Here is a 21,505-nt window from a genome sequence, read left to right on the forward strand (position 1 = left end):
AATGAATGGCAGCACAAACTGAACTTAATACTCCTGAATGATGAGACAAAGAACACTGAACTTGCTGTGCTACTCATTTCCATAGTAAATTGAATTTTTAAAAATTTTAAAAACCCTCAGCGTTTGTAATTTCTGGAAGGCTGTTTAGAATTTCTTGCTTTTAACAGAATTCAGCTCTGTTTTTTTCCCCTAAACCACGCAACTTGTTATGAACAAGAACCCAAATCTCAAAGAGTAAAAACCCAACAGAAAGAAATTTCACTGGGAAAAAAAATCATCTTTGTGGCATCTTTTGGTAATTCTACATGTGAACATTCAGGCTTGAAGTTTTCACAGACTATTGTCAACCAGACATGTTAAAAAAAAACAACGAGAAAACAGCATTGTATCATTCCTTCTGGCAAAAACAATGCAGATAAACAAGGCATCAATAACAATTAATCTTTCGTCTCTATGATAGACAAATAATTGAAGCTCATATTGCTCACTTTATGGTTTGAAATAATATGTGATTGCCTAACCTCAGTGGCACAGCTAAATAATGTCTAAATGATCTTTGGTCATCAATTAGCATGTAACTGATTTGAGGAAATGAACTTTCTCAGTACACTTGTTTTTTCTACAACAGAAATGCTTGGATTCACTTTTAGTATATGACACCACTTGAAATTATTCATCATATCATCGAATCTTTATTTCTATCACTGTTTTAATGAAAAATACAATGAAAGGTTGTTAAAATAAAGTCATTTTACTAATGAACTAGCTTCAGGAGCCACTCATTCTAAAAACTTTGGATGCATCTGTAACGAGTACTTGTGCTTTCCACTTCTTTAACACTGTATTTGTTTATTCAAATATATGCAAAGTCAGGACACAAAAAACTAAATTCATGCTTGCAAACGCAGGATTTGTCTATGGCTTAACGCAGAGCCCTTAGAAGTACTACAAAATATTTTCAGTAACATTTATGCCTTCATCAGACATTTACCTGAGAGTCAAAATCTGATGATGACTCACATTAACTTACAGTATATGAAATTGCTTTATTATGAAACTTTACCTTCAGAAATTGCATGATTTCAGCAGGTAAGGTTCAAGTTATTTCTCTACTTCCATTTTACTTTCATCTCACACCACCACCCCAGTAAAGGTGTGTATTGACCCACTGTGGCTAATGTATCTGAAATTTCTTATTTGCTATAGAGAATTACATATGCTCAAACTCAGACTAGTTTACCAAGCCAGTTAGATTTTTCTTAGTTACACTGCATTAAACTCTATGGTTGCAGGATCCCCGGGCCCAGTCATAACACTTCATTGGCACACAGAGGTTAATTTTTCAGGTCTTTCAGTGAGCAGGTTATAAGACAGAAGAATATAACTGGTGTCTGACGAAACGATGTACTGACAAAGCACAGGTCATCCATTCAGAAATGTGCTTGTTGGTCTATGCCTCAAAACCGTAAGGCTGAGCTAGGTATACTAGTTATACATACGGTACCTGATATTGCTTGCCCCAGGAGTAAAATGATGAGATTGAAATAAACAAATTATTATAAAAGAATGAGATCAAAATCAATATGCCTCAGCCTCTAGACTTCTGTGCCTCCAACACACAATGTTAAAATTTGTAATTTTTCTTCACATTCAGGAAGACTGTCTTTTTTTTAAATGAAACCTGAATTTGTGTATTCCCTTTAGGCCACGAACCAATTACCTGGTATTTCAGGAAAGCACCACATAGCACACGGCTCACAATACAGTTGTCAGCCCTAGACACCTGATTTACATGCAGCCCTCCCAGAAAGCTTTGAAAATCCACGTCTGACCATGCGTGGAGCCAGCTGTGTTATGAGTGCTGGGGGCACAGGGAGCCCGTGTGGCAGAGGGCCCGGTGAGGCAGCAGGAACAGAGGTAGGATGCTGCTTGGGTAGGATGCTGCAGGGGCAGGATGCTGCTTGGGCAGGAGGCTGCAGGGGCAGGAGGCTGCAGGGGCAGGAGGCTGCAGGGGCAGGAGGCTGCAGGGGCAGGAGGCTGCAGGGGCAGGAGGCTGCTGGGCAGGGCGCACAGTGCTGAGCGGGGCTCCTCTCAGCCACCCCATGCACCACATGCACCTGACTATCTAAGTCTGGGCAGGGAGAAAGGCTTTGCCAACAGTAGAGTCACTAGGGCAAGGCACATGAATTGAGATGACTACACAAAGGTATCTCACATGTTAAGGGAGAGAACCAACAGGTCTGGATCCTCTGGCTTGCAACGTCTGTGCTCTTTTGCCATGCAAAATATCCAGCAAACGTGACCTGTGGCTGCAGCAGCAGCTGCACAGCGGGTGGGTGCTCTGTGCAGGCTAGGGAACAGCTCTATCCTCTGATATCCTATGCAAAACCCATTCCCTATTCTTTAAAGCAAACTCATAAATTGCCCTCTGGTCACCTGTAATCCTGGAGGCTTATCCCTGCATTCCTCTAACTCCAATATTAAAAAATGGATGGATTTTGAACATGAAATATTGTATTGATTGATCTTATGCTTGGATTTTGCAGTACAATGTGTGTAAGTGGGAGTTTTCATTATAAATCTCATTTTGAAAGGTTTATGACTAGCCTGTTTCAATTCTCTCTAGGCTCAAAACTTGTTAGATATGTTTTACCTTGGAAGATAAAAACTGTCTCAAAAATGAGAGAGAGAGTGAGAGAAAGAAAAAGAATGGTGTAACTTTCTTTAACTACAGGAACATATTTTGAACCAAATATATGAAAGACTGAAATTTGACAGTCCTTATTTCTTTTCATAAATTGATGTTTTCTGAAACAGTAACTTAAATCATTAAAAATGTAAGAGTCTATGCACATCCTCAGGAAGTCACTTCTTACATTCTGGGTAAAATACACCCATCATTTAGGACAAAATTACCTTTTCGATATTACTGAAAGTGGCTTGACTTTTACAGGAGAATCTAGGAGGCTAATTGTGAATTCCCCATAGTCCTTCTGTGATGAGGCAAAGTTCATGCAGAATTTAATTATGTATCTTTCTTCCTTATGCAAACGAGAGAGCCCAAATGACTCATTTTTTAGGAGAATCAGGGTGGCACCTGGAAAGGACGCTCAAGTGCTCAGAAGCAAAGTGCAGAAGTTCACATGCAGTATATGGATATATTCTTACCCACATAATGTGCTGTGCCTTGCTTCAGTCTTTCTGTCTGCTTTCCAAACTTGCCAGAGCAGTAATATTCAGATGATAAACGAGCACCTAACAATATATTGGCCCAGCCTTCATCAAGTCATGTCTCAGGTTAAGGTTTTAAGGATGAGGACTTTCTCTTTCCAAAAGTAACAGGTATAAGAAATGAAAATAGTGTCTCCTGTTGTAAAGTTCCTGCAATTTTTCAAATTCCATCTCCTACATTTTTACTTCAGCAATTGTTTAGGCATATGGTAAGTGGTATACAGACATAACAGGCGCTTGAAGTTATAACAATGAACATGAAAATATCAAAGCAAAATAAGTTCTTCAGTAGACAGTTTTGCTTACCTGTATATGACCAATCAATCTCTTCGATCAATTTCCGCTGCTGTCTATAGTATCCGTACACCAAATCTGCAAAATAGCAATGAATTTACAATATAAAAACCAGAAGCCTAACAGGAACATGAAGTGTAGATGACACACCCCCCTCCAACAAGATAATCACTGTTTTAATTACTGATGAATTATTTACTTTGTCCTTATCCTGGACCTGGAATGGTAAGTATTGGTTAAACAGAATATAAATACCATCAACATTGTAGCATATAAAGGATACAAACAAAGCAAACAGAAGTACTTTTCAGTTTATCTTCTCTCCTTCCTTCCTCTTTCTTTCCTTTCTTTCCTTCTTTTCTTTCTTCTCTCCTTCCTTCCTTCCCATCTTTTTCTTCCTCCCTCCCTCCCTTTCCTTTCTTTTTCTTTTCTTTCCTTCCTTCCTTTTTCTTTTCTTTTCTTCCTTTTTCTTCCTTCCTTCTTTTTTCTTTCTCTCTCTCTTTCTTTCCTTTCTTTATTTCTCTCTTTCTTTCCCTTTTTCATCACAACCATGCTTTCCCTTTTAAAATTAATACAATTCCCCCTTGAAGAAACTATCTTCTGCGGTGTCCTCTAGAAAGAACCAATGTAGATTACATGGAAATCAAAGCAACTTAAACTTTCACTTCAGTGCGGTCAGGACTTTACATGTTTCTCTAACTTTGTACTACTGATACCATTTAAAGATAGTGAACAAAATATTCTAAAATGTCATTTCACTGTTGTCCTGGTTTCAGCTGGGATAGAGGAGGAGTTCTTAGTAGCTGGTACAATGTGTTTTGGATTTAGTGTGAGAATAATGTTGATAACACACTGATGTTTTAGTTGTTGCTAAGTAGTACTTATCCTAAGTAAGGATTTTTCAGTTTCACATGCTCTGCCTGCAAGCAGATGTACAAGAAGCTGGGTAGGAGCACAGCCAGGACAGCTGGCCTGAACTAGCCAAAGGGATATTCCAGACCATAGAACGTCATGCTCAATATATAAACTGGGGGGAGTTGGCTGGGAGGGGCGGACCACTGCTTGGGCATTGGTCAGCGGGTGGTGAGCAACTGCATTGTGCATCATTTGTCTTTTCTTGGGTTTTATTTCTCTTTTTTTTTGTTATATTCCTTTTAATTACAATTATTGTATTTTTTATTTTTATGTTAGTATTATATTTTATTTTACTTTAGTTATTAAATCATTCTTATCTCAACCCACCAGTTTAATTTTTTTTCCAACTCTCTCCCCCATCCCAGTGGGATGGGGGGAAGTGAGTGAGCGGCTGCATGGTGCTTACTTGCCAGCTGGGGTTAAACCATGACAGCTGTATACTATCATCAGCAATATTATAGCTGAAGTATGTGAAGTTACTTGTATCTCTATAAACTTTATGGAGAGAAAAGGCTAGATATTAGATACTTTTTAATGACATTGTATTTCTCTAGCTAGAAATATCTAACTGTATAAATACTCACTGATTTATTCTGATTACTGAGTAACCTTCACCGTTATCCTTTTTATGCCAGTACAACTCTAGCAACACTACTGATGTGTGCAAATAGACGACTATGCCCCTAATACTTATTACTATATGTAAATTGCAGATATAGGTTTTTTTGAGACTGTCATTTTGAGAGTCATAACGTTAACTAGCTTCATTAAATACTGTTCCAGAGAAGCACAATATAACCTATTTAAGAAATAATAGCATATGAGCATGTTGAGCATACATATGGATTGCTTCCTTCAGAAAGCGCCACAGAATTCTGCTCACATTCTGCAATAAATACAATTTAATGAAACAGTTTCATAGCATCCATTTCTTTTTCTTTAATGCAGAAAAGTATGTAGTGCTGATTACAGGATGTTAAATCCTAATTGCTGTTTGCAAGGTTAGAAATGTTCTGTGTCTTACAATGACTTTCTGCTACCTATCTGAAGTCCATATGTTTTAATAACTTCATCAAGACTTCTGCCTCCTCCGTGAAATTGCGATTGCCCTTAAATGTTTTTCTCTTCCCTTTCTCCCCCACCCCCGCCAAAAAAATCCCCTCGCAACGCTTCCCAACATTCACTCATGACTAGGATTTTTACAAAAAGATCAAACCTCACATATAAGTAATGGCACTGAAAAGGGATTTACATGCACCAGCATAGCCTTTGGAACACATTTTAAAGTCAATGTGCATTGTGCCTGCTTCTTTAATTAATTATGTAAAAGAAAGCTGTTTAAGTTCTGATTCACAGGTGTTAGTTGCTGTCTCCAGTTTCCTCCTTTATCCATTGTCCTCCTAATTGTTACTTCAAACAATCAGTTGAGCATTCATATGCTAACTAAGCAGGGTTTAGGCGTGAGAGCGTCCCACCACTTTTTAAATTCCACATGGAGGTCTGATGGACAAGGAGCGATAGCTTCAATGAACAAGAAAAAAAGGGGCAAGGTTCACTTTTTTTGGTGCATTACACACTTATAGACCCAGTAAATCTTACAGAAAGTCTTTATGAATGCCAGGAGACCTTAGAAGTTCATACACCTTCTTTCCTCTGCTATTCACCTATTGTGCTCCCACAGCACCTTCCCAGCACACTCACAGCCATGCACCTTCTCACATGTGCAGGGATTGTCTGCGGTTTTAGTCTTGCCTCTTTCCACTACAAATATGTGGCAAAACTGGGGAACAAAAGCAAATGCTATTTAGGGAAGGAAGCAACTGAAGAATCATAGCATGAGTGTCAGAGAAAAGCTGTGTGTGAGAGTATGAGGACAACAGAATGCAGCAATTCTTCTTTTGTGCTACTTGTGCAAACTGCCCTGGCAAAACACAACCATGCATCCCATAAAGCCTTGACTGTGTAAACTGTCAGTGTTGACCAGTTAACACTGTAGAGGCCAGCTGGAAGGAAATTATTTTAAATTTTTTTTTAAATTTCATTTTATTTAGAGTTAATAAATATACATCCCTTTTGCTCATAGTATATGACAGCAAGTACTACTGTTTAAATAGTGTATTTAAATTCCTTACATTTAATTTAAATGAATATAGTAATAATAAGAATATCTTCACAAAAGAGAAGGCAAAACTGATGTCAAATTTGTGGTTTTATATGTAAATCTGTGATGCTGATACTTGAGCTTGATCAGCTTGACAGTCAGCATGATTCCTGTGACACTGGCTGACATCTCCAGCCAGTGCCCAAAACAGTTTGAATTTTACTGGTTGAGGTGCTGCTTTATGAAGCAAAAAATCCTTAATGTCCTCTTCTGCTTCCAGGAAGCTGCTGAACTTGTTTCCATAGATTGTTGATTTATTCATGGAACAAGGCAGCTCAGTTGTGGGATCATGTTTTAAACAGTTTTATGGTTATCTTTCTATGCCTGTCAAGGAGACATGCAAGATACCATTAAATGCTTTTTGTTCCCTTTTTCTACCCTCTTTCAAAGCCACAGTTTTCTATGCGAGGCCGTGAGACTTGTTTCCTTTTATATTCTGTCCAAACAGCGCGCAGCCCAGTGCCCGAGGCCCATGGAGTCAGGAATAATGGTGGCAAATGCTCCCCTGCTCATGCGGGGCAGCGGGACTGACTGATTCGTGGCTGACCTTGTCTCATGTTCAGTCACAGGGGCAAACCGAGAAGATGGTCTTCTGGTTAAAGATGGTTTCTGCTTAAAGCATAGCACTGGGGGTAATAAGATCTTGTAGATATTTTTTCCTGTTTAAAAAGTATAAATAACCAGGTTTTCTTCCTCCTGATATGAGTCTCATACTCCTTTTGCACTTACTGGCCTCGGTTGAGTTGTTTTTGATTTACCACTGTGAACATTCTGATCCTCAATGTGTATTTATTCATACGTAAGGGTAAAAAATGAGTAGCTTTAATGATTAACAGAAAGAAACGTCTGTGAGGGAGACCCTCTTGATTTGGCACTCTGTGACAGGAAAATAAGTCAGAGAAGTGGAAATGGGACCCTAAACCTCTGAATTCTGTCAGGGAAAATCCTCTCAGAGATGCTGAGGCAACAAGCCCCAAGTAACCACCACAGACCCCTCTCCTAAGCCTCAGTAAAAAGGGTATTCTGAGGACAGTGCCCGAAACACAAAGTATGTTTGGGAATGCTGCACTCAACATGCTGCTTTCCTATGCAGGATACAAGCTCGGGCGTAATCTGGCCCTGTAATTTATACCAAGATGCTGTAATTTTACCAGCCCTTTACGCCTGTCCTTTTTGCCACAGCAGTGTCAAGAGATATCAGCTGCTAGAGTCCAGAGGACAAAAGGACAACCTCCTTATGGTTTTACCTCCACTCAGCCTGAACTTTTTGAGTTGCACCTGCAGTGCAGGCAGCATTTACAAGATTCGGACATCAGAATGACTTATTTATGGGAATTGGGACACATTAATTAATGTCTGCGTTTGTCAGATTTTCTACAAATGGGGCACTGATGTTCTGCATGTACAGTAGGGGTAGGCACTATTAACTATGCATTAAGATTGCCAGCATGGTTTGGTCCTGGGAAGTCAGGTGTCACTCCGTATTTTCCTCCTGTCCCAAAATCTAATTTGGGAGCAAAGATGACAGATTCTAAAGTCATAAGCATTCATCTAGTATAAGTAGATAATGGCAATGTAGTAACAGTCATGGAGATAAAGGCTGTGTTGGTATTAAAACTGACTGGAATTTCAATTTATATGGGCAGGATTCAACCTGTGGTTCTTAGGCCAAGGAAGAGCACAGGAACTCTCGGGATGCCAGCAAGGATGTAAGCAATCACTGAAAATATGTGATAATTTTCTTTTCGAGAAATACAGAAATTCTTGTTTTTTAAAAAATTGTGTGTCTCAAGATCTCTGCTATGTACATTTGTGTTACTGACTCTGCAGAAACTGGAAGCTGTGAACACCAGGAGCTTACACAGGTTTGGAAAAGATTTTAAAAATCTGTGAAGGAGAAATCCACAAACACCTCTTAAACAGAGTGACACCACTTTTGGCTCATTAAGTCCACTGATGAAATTGGGGGGATTATACTGGGAAATTCTCATTGCATATTTGCTCTACTGTAATGCACTTGCCTAGGCATTTGCTATTGGTTATTGTCAAAGACAGGTTATCAGACAAGTGGCTTGAACTAGCAAAGCAGTTTTAAAATTTTTATTCAAATACATATTGTGCTTGCCCAGACGCTCAGCGAACTGTTTAAAAGGACAAAAGACTATTTACCCAGGTTCACATTTTCCACCACACAAACTGACCCAACTATACTGAAGGCTACCGAGATGCACAAATTTATGTCTAAATGTGAATGTCTTGGATGCTGCTCATTCAAATAGAGTAAGGTAGCTCAGTCTTTATGCCCTACTTGATCTACTATCCCTACTCTTCATCAGCACTTTTATACACTATAAAACATTTTGAAAGTCATATTTTTGGAATAAGACACAAATCTCTTCACTGGAGAAGAATTTGGACTTGTAGAACAAACTGAAATGGTATGATGAGAACAATGGTTATACAGGGTAGCCGAAAGAAAATCTGTCACGGCTAGTAGCTACGATGTGGGACACCAGACAAAGTTGCTGCAAAGTCAGAGAGGAAGACAAACTGCAAAACTGGCACAATAATAAATTCAGAAAAAGAAGCTACATGTGGTTAGCAAAATAGACGCTCAGTGCTCTTCAAATATTAAAAGAATACAATTAAATAGATCGGATAGACTTTTATTATGCAGGTTCTACTTCTGAAAGTAAACACAGCCAAAACTGTGCAAAATCACCTCTGATGATAAATGGAGTGCTTCTTCAACAATTGTTGTTTCCTTATTTTAGCTCCTTCCATTGACAGGAAGGTCACAGGAGCCACTTCTATACCTTTCATCCATCTTATGATGGTGTAGCTTCATTGCCTCAACTGAAATAATTCTTGATTTATACTGATGGAGGAAATGAAAATATTCAGAGCACAACCTGCTAACAGTCTTGAAGTTCTAACTGACAGGAGCTATCTATAAATCCCTTTGACAGAATGATCTACATTTGCCTGAGTAAGGTCTCTCTCTTATGGATTTATTTAATTTTGTAATAGCAGCTGTAAAATCATTAAAACCAGCAAAATGCTTTAAGAACCCTTCTCTACAATTTCATATATTCTTTCTCCCTGAAATTCAAAGTGTCTAAATCTTTTGTCAAGATGGGTCTGAGAATGCTCACAGCCTTATAGAAATTTAAAAATCTTTTTTTTTTACCCACAGTTCCTTCTATGTAGGTTTATTTTAGGCATCGGTACATGTTCGGGTATCTATAAAGAGAGTCAGTTCCCTTCATTATGCTTGAGTGTAGGCTGCTCATTCCAATATATATTGGAAAAGTGACACTTTCCCTGCACTAAATATAAAGCCAAAACAAAACTCTTACAATTTGACAATTGTCATGTGTATTTACTAACACAAATTGTGTTTAAATCTAAAAAAGAAAAAAGAAGAAAAAGATTGATTGGTTTCATTTAAAAGCAGTTATCATTAAGCACCAGAGTATTAATAGGCACTCTGCCTTGCTTAACCTGTCACAGCTTTACAGTGAATAGTGCCATGAATTAAAAAGATAATCCCCATGGTATCAGCTAAGGTTTATAAATTACATTTAATCACAATTTTCCAGTGCGTTTCTATATGCAAAAGCAACAAGGACTCCAGTTTGACCAATTTATGTTCTACCCCATTGGAATTTTACATGCCTGGGGTTTAAAGGGCCCCTGAAATTCCTAGCAGCCAGTGGAAAGTGGGAGGGATCTCAGGATACCATGCTTCCACCTTCACTCTGACTACAGGCAAAGTAGTAGGAAATGTTAGATGTCTCCTTCCATCTGTGATCTTGTGCACCCAGACATCATCTGAAGATGGAGGAAAATGGTCTGCTTCCTACACAGCCATTAGCATTTAGTTGAAGCATTGGCTGTACTAAGTTTTAAGGCTTCTCTGGTAACTGATGTAGCATTCAAGTGTCTGCTCACTGAAACCACGCTGACAGTACAGGTTTTAAGTGGGAGAGTGGTGCTTATCTTTCCAGAATGGCTATTTCTGAACATGCACAGGTGAGTGAAATTAAGTGCCTGTGAAGCGCCTGGGCTAAACACAAAGATACCCCAGTAATTTAAGAACCTACAGAACTAGGTAACCCAGAAAAGCTAGATGACTGGCTTGTTCCCAAAGCACCTAAAAAGGTGTCCAAAGCCAAAACCAGGCAGGACTTAAGAGGACTGTAATGTCCCCAAAGATGTTATGCTATTGTCCCACATACGAAGTGAGGCAAACTGGTGTTTACGATAGAAATTGGAATTGCTATTCGAAAAGCAAGTATCAGGCAGTTGATTCCTAGGACACACTTCTATATATAACTCTGCTGCTACCCACATTCCTCTCCCCATACCCAGGTAGTCTTTTAATGCAACACATGTAAATTCACGGACTCGTATAAACAAAAAGTAAATCCAGACCAGACATGAACAAACAAAAATTCAATCAAGTCAGTGAAACTATAGGCATTTGATTTCAAAAGAAATTTACTTCTCTGTTACCAGTATCACAGAAGTAGGAAAGAGAGTGTTGAACAGAACTGGACTTTATGTTTAAACATAAATAGTAATGGTAACTTAATTTTATTTGCATGATCCTCTTCAACATTCTGGGTATTCCACAAACAAACTTTTATGAATCTGATTTCTGGCAAAACTGCATGTCAAGAACTGTAATACGTATAATTAGGAAAGAAGAATATGTGCTTTACCTCCTATATTTAGCACCTAAGTGTAAAAACATTTACAATCCCCTTTCCAACAAACAAAAAAACATTGTGATAGACATTTCAGAAGTGCAGTGAAAAACATAACAAATTTAACTCCTATACCCCAAATCTCAGAGTTCACATTTAACTGGGTTTTGGAAAGGTTTTTAAAAAATCTTTACTATGTTTCTCCAATGCCCCTCTGCCTGTTAATATTAATATCTACAGACCAATAAACCTCAACAGCTTTAGTGATATCTATCTAAAACTCTTGAGACTGGACCTTATGCAAGTCATCTCAAAGGAACATTTACTGAAATAAATGGTTTTTAGCGCAGTAGGGGCTGTGAAGTCAAGCTGTTAGAAACTTTCTCTTTTGCAAACGATTTCAATAGTTAAAATCATCTTGTGGAACCCAATGAACAGCCTTAGATTGAATCCTCTGAAGGGGCTGGTGAGGGGGATATTGAGAGAAATATATTCTTTAAAGGAGGAAGTCTTTAATCATTAAATATTTTCCTTTCCCATTTATTTGATGCTGGAACTGCAAATTCTACACAACCATTACTCCTCCAGTCATGTTACAGTAAGTTTCCTGAAAGGTGGCTCTTTAGATAGCACTATCTTCTTTTGCTTCAGGGAGGTATTTACTTGAAATGTCTTGGTGAAATTCTTTTTTCAATAACAAAGGGGAAGACAGAGGTTGCCTTATTATGCCACACACCTTTTATAAAAACATACCAAAACCATTGTACGCCCTTGAGGAAGCTCTACACTCACAACATCCAAAAATTCCTAAGTTTATCATGGACACCCGATATCAACTGCACATCTATAAAAATATGGGTCTCTATTTGATAAAAAAATACACAAACATAATGCAAACAATAAAACAAAAAACTTGTAAACAAATGTAGAACCTGACATTTTTTGACAAATCCTAACAATTACATTATATATATGCATAGGTATGTCTGGATATATGTATATCTATAAGGATTTGTCAAAAAGGTGTATGTAAATATATACACATACATATTGCAATTTTTTATGGTTGTATCATGTTATAAATCTCATGTCTACTCTTTTCCTTTAGCCATTTCCTTACTGCAACTTATTACATAAACATTTCATTTGGAAAAGAAAATGAAGTGTCTCATGATTGCTAGAGACAACAGAGAAAAACGTGACAAACACTAGCATGCTAAAAATACAAACCAAAGGCAAAACAAAGACACTTAATGTATGGGTTTGTTTTTTTTAAAAAATAATTTTCTTTTTACTAGAATACAGCAGAATTATTAATATAGTGGCATAAGGGAGATCACAGATAAAATAATCAGAATAAGTGCAATTACTTTTCAACTCATTCATGATACTGTATTTCAAGTAAAGTACACTGAGTTGAGGAACCAAAATCTATGCCCCCTCCTTCCCTACAGCTTCTCTGACTGTGGGACTAGACATTGACATGACCACTTGTATTTTCTCCCACTCCACTCAGGTTCCCTTCACTAGGAGCACAGGGCAGTACCCTCCCTCCTGTTCCTGCAGATAGCTTGTATCTGCCTTTTGGGTGCTCTTGAGAAGCAATCGTCATGTAGATTCACATCTTCCCAGGCAGAGGAAGGAAATGAACCCGTCTCCTGATGTTTGTGGAATTTTCAAGCCAGCAGGAGGTAGTGAAAAGTAGAATGAGTGTCAGTAATACCTTACATAGAGCTTAACACTACCAATGTGTGTTTTAACATGTTCTGACAAAGCTTCATTTTGAAAGGGTGCCTGAAAATTAGAAGCATATTTTAGATAGGAAATAGGCTCCAAGCTGCTCCACACTATCTAGACTGAGAATTCTCAGCAAACTCTAAAGCAGAATTTTAAGCATTTGGGAGACTTTCAGGTTAGGAACTGCGGTATCTGTGAAGTCAGGCAACTATTTTTCAGTATTTTCAGGACTTGGGTAACCTTGGACATGGGTCTGTCTTCTACCCAAGTTTCACTTCTTCATTCTGACTCCTGCTGGTTAAAATTAAAAAGGCCTTTGGAAAACTCACTGCTGAGTAGGTCAAACCATAACTGTTGACTCTAAGTACAGCTTAATACTAACAGAGATTTCACCCCAACATATTTGGAATGTATATGGAATTTAACCTTTATGGAACAATCTAAAAAGAGAAATGATTGGAAAAAGAGGTACAGGTCTCATAGATGCAGAAAAAAAATTCTAGTGCGCTCGACCAGAGTTTTTCCCAGATCTTTGAGTTTTGCTCAGAAGTGCTGGCAGTGGGAAGGGGCTGGCTGTTTGTTGGGGGACTGGTGCTGTTGGATGGGGCTGGGGTTCCCCAAACCCTTATCCAGACCTTACAGCTACCAAAGACACATAGCCCCAAGTTTCATTAGTGAAGCCTCTGCTTTTGGTGGGATAACTCATCATTTCACTCCAGCAATTCTGAAGTTGATTTAAAAAATTTCTAAGTCAGTGTGAAGAGATCAAATGACATTGTTTTAGGTTCCTGTGATTTCTTTGGGAAAAGAAGTCACATAAAAATAAGAGTACTTAAAAAGGGGGATATCTGGAAGTTCCTTAAGGAATCCAGATTTAATCCTGGGTTTTAGAGGATTTATGGAAGAATGGTACGTCCACAGTGAGGTGGATGGTCTGGGCTTTCCTCCATGCTTTGCCAACTCCTGCACCACATAAGTAGAGTGCTGCACCACAGCTGTACTTTCATACAATCCAGACACTTAGTGCTCACACTAGGCTCTTGCTAGCCAGTATGTTTTACTCTTGTTTTGAAAAGCAAGTATGTGGTCAGTGTCTTGTCTTCTGCTTCATCAAACATACACAAATGTGGTGTAGTATTCTACAGAACAATATTTTTATTTTCACAGATTGCTGAAAACAAAAAGGTGTATTGATTGCTCCTGGAGATGACTGTAGCTAACTACAGCAATATTAACACTTGTTTGTTTTTTTCCTCTATCAGATTTAAAAAAAAATGCAGGAGATATCAAATAAAAGGAGGTCTTGCCAATTTAAAATCTATTTTCTTCACATTTCCTTTCTTTACTTCATTTTTTATTCTCTTCAGTACCTTGTTACCTATACTGTATCTACCGTTTGATATAGTTCTGAGGTTAAATTCTGTCTCATGTTTTATGTGTGTCCAAGAAAGTACCGTGAGAGAAACGGGAGTCCCATCCTAGTCCTGTCCCACATCACCCACAAAACTGGAACTTCACAGATGATTTTGGAATTCAGATAGTAATAATATTTGGAAGTGGAGACTCAGATATTTAATCAGATATTTTGCATGATCTATATAGTCATGTATCCTGCTCATTTGTATTTAATCAATATGCTCTTCATCTTGGAGGGGGGGAGGTAAATCTGCCTGGGAAGCTATATGAGGCCCATGTGAATGCTGACAAAACACAAAACCACTGTATAGGCATACATCCCTTGCCCGCCCATCCTTCTAATGTCTAATTTAAGCACATTTTACGTAACAGTAATAGGAGACAGAATACAGCTTTATGAATTCAGAAAATAACCCACAACATCATTTTGTTAGTTCATATTCTTTCAGTTCTAATTCCTGTCGGATTCTGTCAGCAGACATAAACTTAGGTGAACAAGGTTTGACCCAAAATGTGGAAATAATAGCCCCATAAGATGATAGATACATGGTTTAATCAATCATTGTAAATGTGAAATTTCACCTTACTGCAATCGTTTCCCCATATAATCCAACCTTTCACTAAGGCGGTAAAAAGCCTTTTCCCAGGTCTCAGGTGGTGGTGGCACTCCATGAAAAGGCTTAATTTGTGCACTGAACCACAAAATGGAGGTTCTGACCTCTTGTTACTTGCAATCCTACACTGAGTGTATAACACAGTTTGAACTAAGAATCTCATTGCAGCAATTCTCCTAGGTTCAGATTAGTTCCAATACAACTGAAAGTTCATGTATTGTGGCAGTCAGCTGTCAACACTCAATAACCAACCGCAAATTGACTGTGACTTTCTAACAGTAAGAAATTAAATCTTTGAAACAAAAATCAGGAAGCCTGAGAATGTCACTATGATTCATAGGCAAATTTTTACTACAAACTAAACACTGTAACATGAAGAAATTAAATACAACATACCTAACTATTAAATTTGTTTTCAGTTAATTGCAACGACTCATCTACCAAGATTAAATTATTTTTATTGCCAGTTAATAAAGTAATGAATTGCTCTGTCAATTAACAGCAACCAGAATCAGGGGAAAACATTATGTAAAAACATATAGTGAGTTAATGGTTTGAGCACGCTTAAATCTTGTAAGTAGGTTTCAATGCACCTAAAGGGACTTGTGAACTTACAGCAGGACTGATAAAGTCATTCCTACATTGGGAATTCACCTGCCTAAACTCTCTGCTGGTTTGGATCCCAACTCCCAACAGAACTAAGGGATTTGGGCTCTTAAGTGATGAAGAATTAGTTCTAGAAAGGGATTTTAACACCAAACTCCCATTGCAGGCTCTCAAAATCCTCAAAGCCCTTGATGAACAGACATCTGCCCTTGGTCTAGGTGTAGAGCACTAAAACCCTGGGTAAAGGCATTAATTAGCAGCCTATGAAGTGCATCTGCCTGTCTCCCCCTCTCTTATGAATATTTATATAAAGGTTTTATGGTATGGGGAAAAACTTCAATAGGCTGGATTCACAGTGTCTTCAGTGAATATTCTTTGGGCACATAATTAGGATGCTTTATCCTGGAGCCATTTAGACACTTCTGCCATTATGCTAGGGAGGAAGCCCGACTTACACATCACGCCTAGTAATGCAGAGTTATGAATAGGGGATGGCCTGGAAGTTTACATATAGACTTAGAAGAAGCTCTCTCACTGCCTGTTTTCTTATAAATGCTTCCAATTAAGGGTGCAGGCCCAAACAGACAAAGTGAACAGAGTGCTAAAACTCCCTTCCTTGAGTGAGCAGGGAGGGTTTAAACTTCCAAGCCCTGGAGAACACCTTGGGGAAAATAAAACTGCTGAGAGGAAAGGAACATACAGCTGACTCTATACCAGAACAAAGTCTGAGCCCTAATTATATATATATATATAAAAAAAAAAATACAGCTATACCGCAGAATCTAGCAGAGAAAAGCAAATTGAATTTCTAAGGCGTAGCAGGATGAAACAATCAGCACAATGTAACAAACCAGTAAGATTTCAATGATGATGTGTAAAATGGCCAAATGGCCCAAGAGGACAAACCTTAGAGAAACAATGCAGGTGCAAATCTGAAAGGTAGCTCTTGAACATAAACAAGCAGAGGCCTTTCTTGAGAAACTCATACAACATGCACAACAGACAGGTCACCTAGTGAACAGCAGAAGAGCCGTTAAAGAGTGATGACTGCAATATAATTTGAATTGACATGCAAGAGACAGCAAGGGTGCCAAATTAGCACACTGACGCCAACCTTTAGCAAATAAAATGCACAAGTTTTTTTTAAAAATCCCCCCCCCCAAATATTTCCAGTTTTGATACCAATGCTACTTTTTAGAAGTCTTCAAAATGCCTACTAATTTTCCAGAAAGGGAGACAGTTGGTTAAATTACAAGAGTCAAGAGGATATGCCGAAATGTTGTGATGCACTGACGTTTCAGTTAATTTAGATTGGGTAGGACTACGGTTTCAAGGAAGTTCAGAGAGCTGTAACAAGCAAGGTAAATGTGTAACAATGCCAGATGATGTTCAGCTTTGGCAGATGTAGCAGAAAAAATAATTGAAAAAAAGGCATTGAGAAAAAATAAACTACTTTTACTTTGTTGGGTTTTCAATTAATTGTATCAGCTGAAAGAAGAAACCAGGGCATCCCTGGACAGCTAAATCAAGTCCTTCACTCAGTGTATAGCTGGAGTCCAAGCAGAAATTTGGAAATATGTCAGAAACGGTGAAGAAAGACTATTATTGCCCCTTAACACAAATTATCAGTGTGGCTTCATCTGGAAAACTGCATTCTGTGCTGGTCTTGCCTTCTCAAAAACAATTAAGCACAATAACATTGGTGAGAGGGAACACTGATGAAAGTGACCATGGAAAAGTTCCAAATAAAGGGAGATGGAAAAGGTTAAGAATGCTTATTTGGGGAAGAAAACACATATAAAGAATAATGAATGTTGCTAAGATGAAGACTGGGAACTTTTGTTCTCCCTCTCTCTAGAAGAACAAGAACACCCGGGGGCATTAATGAGAAGGCTGAAAGTAAGAAAACCAGTGAAAGGATACACTTTTTTTCACATCTAGGCAATTATCACTGCAGGAAACCACTGAGGCTAGCAGCTAAATGAAGACTGAAATAGCTATAAAGATATCAAGAATATCTGGAGTTCTCACAACACATTTAGAAAGGCACCTGGCATAGATGAGATGTGTGAGAAAAGACTGGGGAAGTATCTCAGTTCTATCTACTGTGGGATTTCATGCCTGTTCTTCTGAAGCATCTGCACTGGCCTCTGTCAGGCAATACTGAATTCAGGTATGACCCAACACGGCTATTCCTGCTATTTGCATACTACACATGAATGATCCATGACATTGGAAACAGTAGTACTTGTCTGAGATGAAATGCAGCTGCTATTAAAACTTAAAATAAACATCATTTACTGTTCTGTAACAGACATTCTATTTGCATCCAGGCAAGCAACAAAGTTAACTTCGAGAAGTTGACTGGAGCAAGTGATATGACTGACTCTTCCCTTGCTTAGATTCAAGGGAACGTGTGCCTAGATGCCTTCTAGCAATGTGTCCCTTAACAGTCTGAAATTCCATCAGGGACAGCACAACATGACTGTGAATTGATACACCTAATAAATGGAAAAGTCTCAACTCCATCAGCTACAGCTTCCTTATAGAACCTGGGGATTATGTGACTCCTTTGTGTTGCAATATCCACCACATTCAAAGAGCACATGCTGTTTTTAGACAGTACTGCCTTTCACTCTCCTTGCAAGAGAATAGGATAGAGCAGATTTTGGCCTAATCAACACTACAGAGTATACCTTCTATAAATTCGTGGGCAATGGTATTTTCAAATGGCACAATTCTGTGATTCCTCACTGTACAGTCCATCCGCAAAACCCTATTTGTCTACAAATGCTTATTTAGGTGACCACTGCTATTATTAATATTGCTTTTTCCTCTGGACAGTTTCTAGACATTCTGCTTTATCTAATTGTGTTTGACCTGGAGAACCAGAAGAATAGCCTGATCTGGCTACTGACTCATCTGCCTCTGGTAAACGCAAGAGATATTCCTAAACAGTAGACTTCTGTCTATTCTCTTACTGTTTGTTGCAACTTGTAAGAAAATCCTTGCTGCTATTGCCTGCTCCCACGGAGAAAGACAATTTAAATGCCCAGTCAAAATGCCAGCCATTACAGTACTTGCCCAACTGTTCTTTCTCTGTCTTGATGAGATGATGTTGCTTACACCGTGATCATCCCTCAATGGTCTTGCCCCTTCTGCCTGGAGCAGTTACCATGTTTCCCATTGTAACGTCCAAACACCTCCACTGGTGAACATGCACAGGGCACAGCAGCTCTTATGAAAGTAATTCCGGAAACCTACAGCTCTTAAATTGGATTAGGGGCAAGTACCAGCTGTTCTTGCTGTGTTAATTCAGAGCTCTACATTGAAAGGCCTGCCTCTTCCCACTGGAAAGCTGTTGGGTAATGCCATTTTCAAGGAAGGCCAGGAAATGTAGTTACGATGCTCTCTAAATGCAGTTTCACGCAGCAATACAGCAAATTCATTTAGCTAACACTGGTATAAAATGTTCAAGTAGCACTAGACAGATACTGTAAAAAAAACTTACATGAATTATAGACACTGAACTTTTTATTTTCTTACATTAATTTTATTTATTATTTCTAACCTCATCATCAAAAGCAAGCCATCCCTAATACAAGTCTACCATTAAACTGTGGAAACATCCTGTAGCAAGTTAATTAAGATATGGAGCAGAAGGATCTTTTACCTTCACTAGCTGAAACAGATGAAGCCAAGACAGGTATTATTTAATCTTGCAAATTAAATCTCTGCTAAATAGCCAAATAAACACAGGTTGCCTAATGCTACTCTTCCTTGTACTGTAATTTCATTTAAATGCAGGAGAAAAACCCAAATGAGGCTGCTACGTACGATTTCTTCTGGTAAAGGCAAAGTGGAATATAGTCTCAATCAGTTTCTTCTTACCAGGGCAGCTGCACCAGCAGAACCATTTATGTCTGAGGAAAAGCAAGATTAGTTGGGGGACTAGACCTGAATTCTAGTTACGTCTTGTGAAGGTTGATGGAAGACTGAATCACCACGTGTGCTCAATCCCCTCCATGTCTTGCCTCTCAGGTGTGTTGGCCGCTCCTGCTCAGGCAGCACTCCCCCACCGCACCGGGAAGGTGGTGAGGACTGGGGCTGCTGAATTTCCAGTCCTAAAGGAGCGCCACGTGAATTCACTCAGCTCCCGGTGGCAGAAGGCAGGTAATGAGCCAGGACAACTATGGCATTTTCACGCTTCTAGATGCCCAAGTAGGGGTTGTAAATAACTGCAGGATTTTTTTTTTCTTTATTTCAGGGATGTATCCATTCTTCAGCTAACTGTTAAATTTTTATGCCCCGTTACAGATAAATGATGTATTTTGACTGTAGCAGGTGACCGGCATTAAGCTCTTTCAAAGAGAAACCTTTAAAAAACGACGTCCAGCTCTGATTAAGTTGACTATCTGAATTCAAAGCATGTCTTGACTGCTTTCCATGAAAACAACTGATCCTTTTCATGGGTTAATGCCATTGTAACTTCCTCTACACATTGAACAGATTACCATGGACACAAATTCAGACTCCTTCCATTCACACAAGGTCCCTAGAAATTTACATAAGTGCAGAGAAAACAGGCAGCCAAGCTTTCACTGGCATGAATATTGTGATGAAACTTTAAAACAATACATACTTTTGTCTCCTAAAATACAGTTTACAGTAAAAAACTGCAACTTAGTTAAACAGCAAGGAAAAAAATATTTTAGGTACCTGTTTAAAATGGTCTTTTAAAATAAATAATCACTATCCAATTACCTTAGGCTAATTTGCTGCAAAATCAAAACAGTTTGGAAATATCCTCTGTACAATAAAAATGCTACTCTGCTATGCCATAATAGTGAGCTTTTTTTATGTCAAAAAAATTACTCTGACCTTTTTAAAAATGACAGGCATTTTTGCCATAACCAGACTCTTGCGAACAGAAGGAGGGTACTTCTACTCCCCTCAGACCCATTCTTATAAATTTTGTTCAAACGATTTCACTGAAATCAGTTTTGGTCCATAAGACATCACTGTAATTTTGCATTCAAAGACTTTTAATAGGGAGAGGCCAGGACAGGGTCTCCCAGATATTGGATTTATTGCAACTATGTTTACATATCATTATTAGGAATTAATTTTAAAAAGGAGCTTGGGAGATTCCTGTCTTCCAAATTCAAATGCTCCTACTAGATATTGTGCACCTAAATGACATGAATTCTTTTAAAAATGCTTCCCTGAAAATCAGCAGTACATCTGCTGTTACAAAATGCCTCTTGAGGAGAAAACCAGATCTTTCTGAGGAATCTGGATCAGTCCTGTTAGGCTAACCTTTTGGTGAAGGGTATGTTACAGCATGAAGGTCAATGTCTTACTTGAACAATCTCTTACTCCAAAGGCACTAGAGGGATGCACAGCCTGTCCCAAATGCTTCAGCATTTATTTCTGAGTGTATTGCCATCTAATCTTTAGTCTTCCACCCCTCTCAGCTCATTTAGGACTAAGCGACATTGCGTCTTCCCTCCACAAAACCCTTCCTCTGCTGGCTTCCAAACCTTTCTCGGCAGCTTCCGCTCCTGCAAAACCCTTCCTGTGACTCTGCTGTGCATGTGAAGGAATTTCCAATAATGAAATAGATATTTGGGTTTTTTTCCTAACAGAATCACATTGAGGTTTTAAGTTGACCAACATTTTCATAGTGAAGCCCTTTCCATCTAACAAAACTCATGGTTTTTAATGAAAACAATTCTATCTTTTTCTTTATCTAGAGCCTATTTTTACAGCCCATAAAGATAATTACAAATCGAACAGATTTCTCTTTTATATTTAAG

The 21,505-nt window shown here is 38.5% G+C and overlaps 1 protein-coding gene across 6 annotated transcripts in view; it reads right to left on the bottom strand.

Moving 5' to 3' along the window:
- Positions 1-21,505, bottom strand: part of PTPRZ1 (protein tyrosine phosphatase receptor type Z1) — a 144,665-nt gene that overhangs the window by 100,716 nt on the left and 22,444 nt on the right. For all 6 annotated transcript variants that reach the window (XM_069802033.1, XM_069802031.1, XM_069802032.1 and 3 more), the window contains exon 2: positions 3,538-3,603. In XM_069802033.1, the coding sequence (XP_069658134.1) occupies positions 3,538-3,603 (66 nt within the window). The remainder of the gene's footprint in view (positions 1-3,537; positions 3,604-21,505) is intronic.

Source organism: Haliaeetus albicilla, chromosome 14 (genome assembly GCF_947461875.1).
Source record: "Haliaeetus albicilla chromosome 14, bHalAlb1.1, whole genome shotgun sequence".
NCBI classification, from domain to species: Eukaryota; Metazoa; Chordata; class Aves; order Accipitriformes; family Accipitridae; genus Haliaeetus; species Haliaeetus albicilla.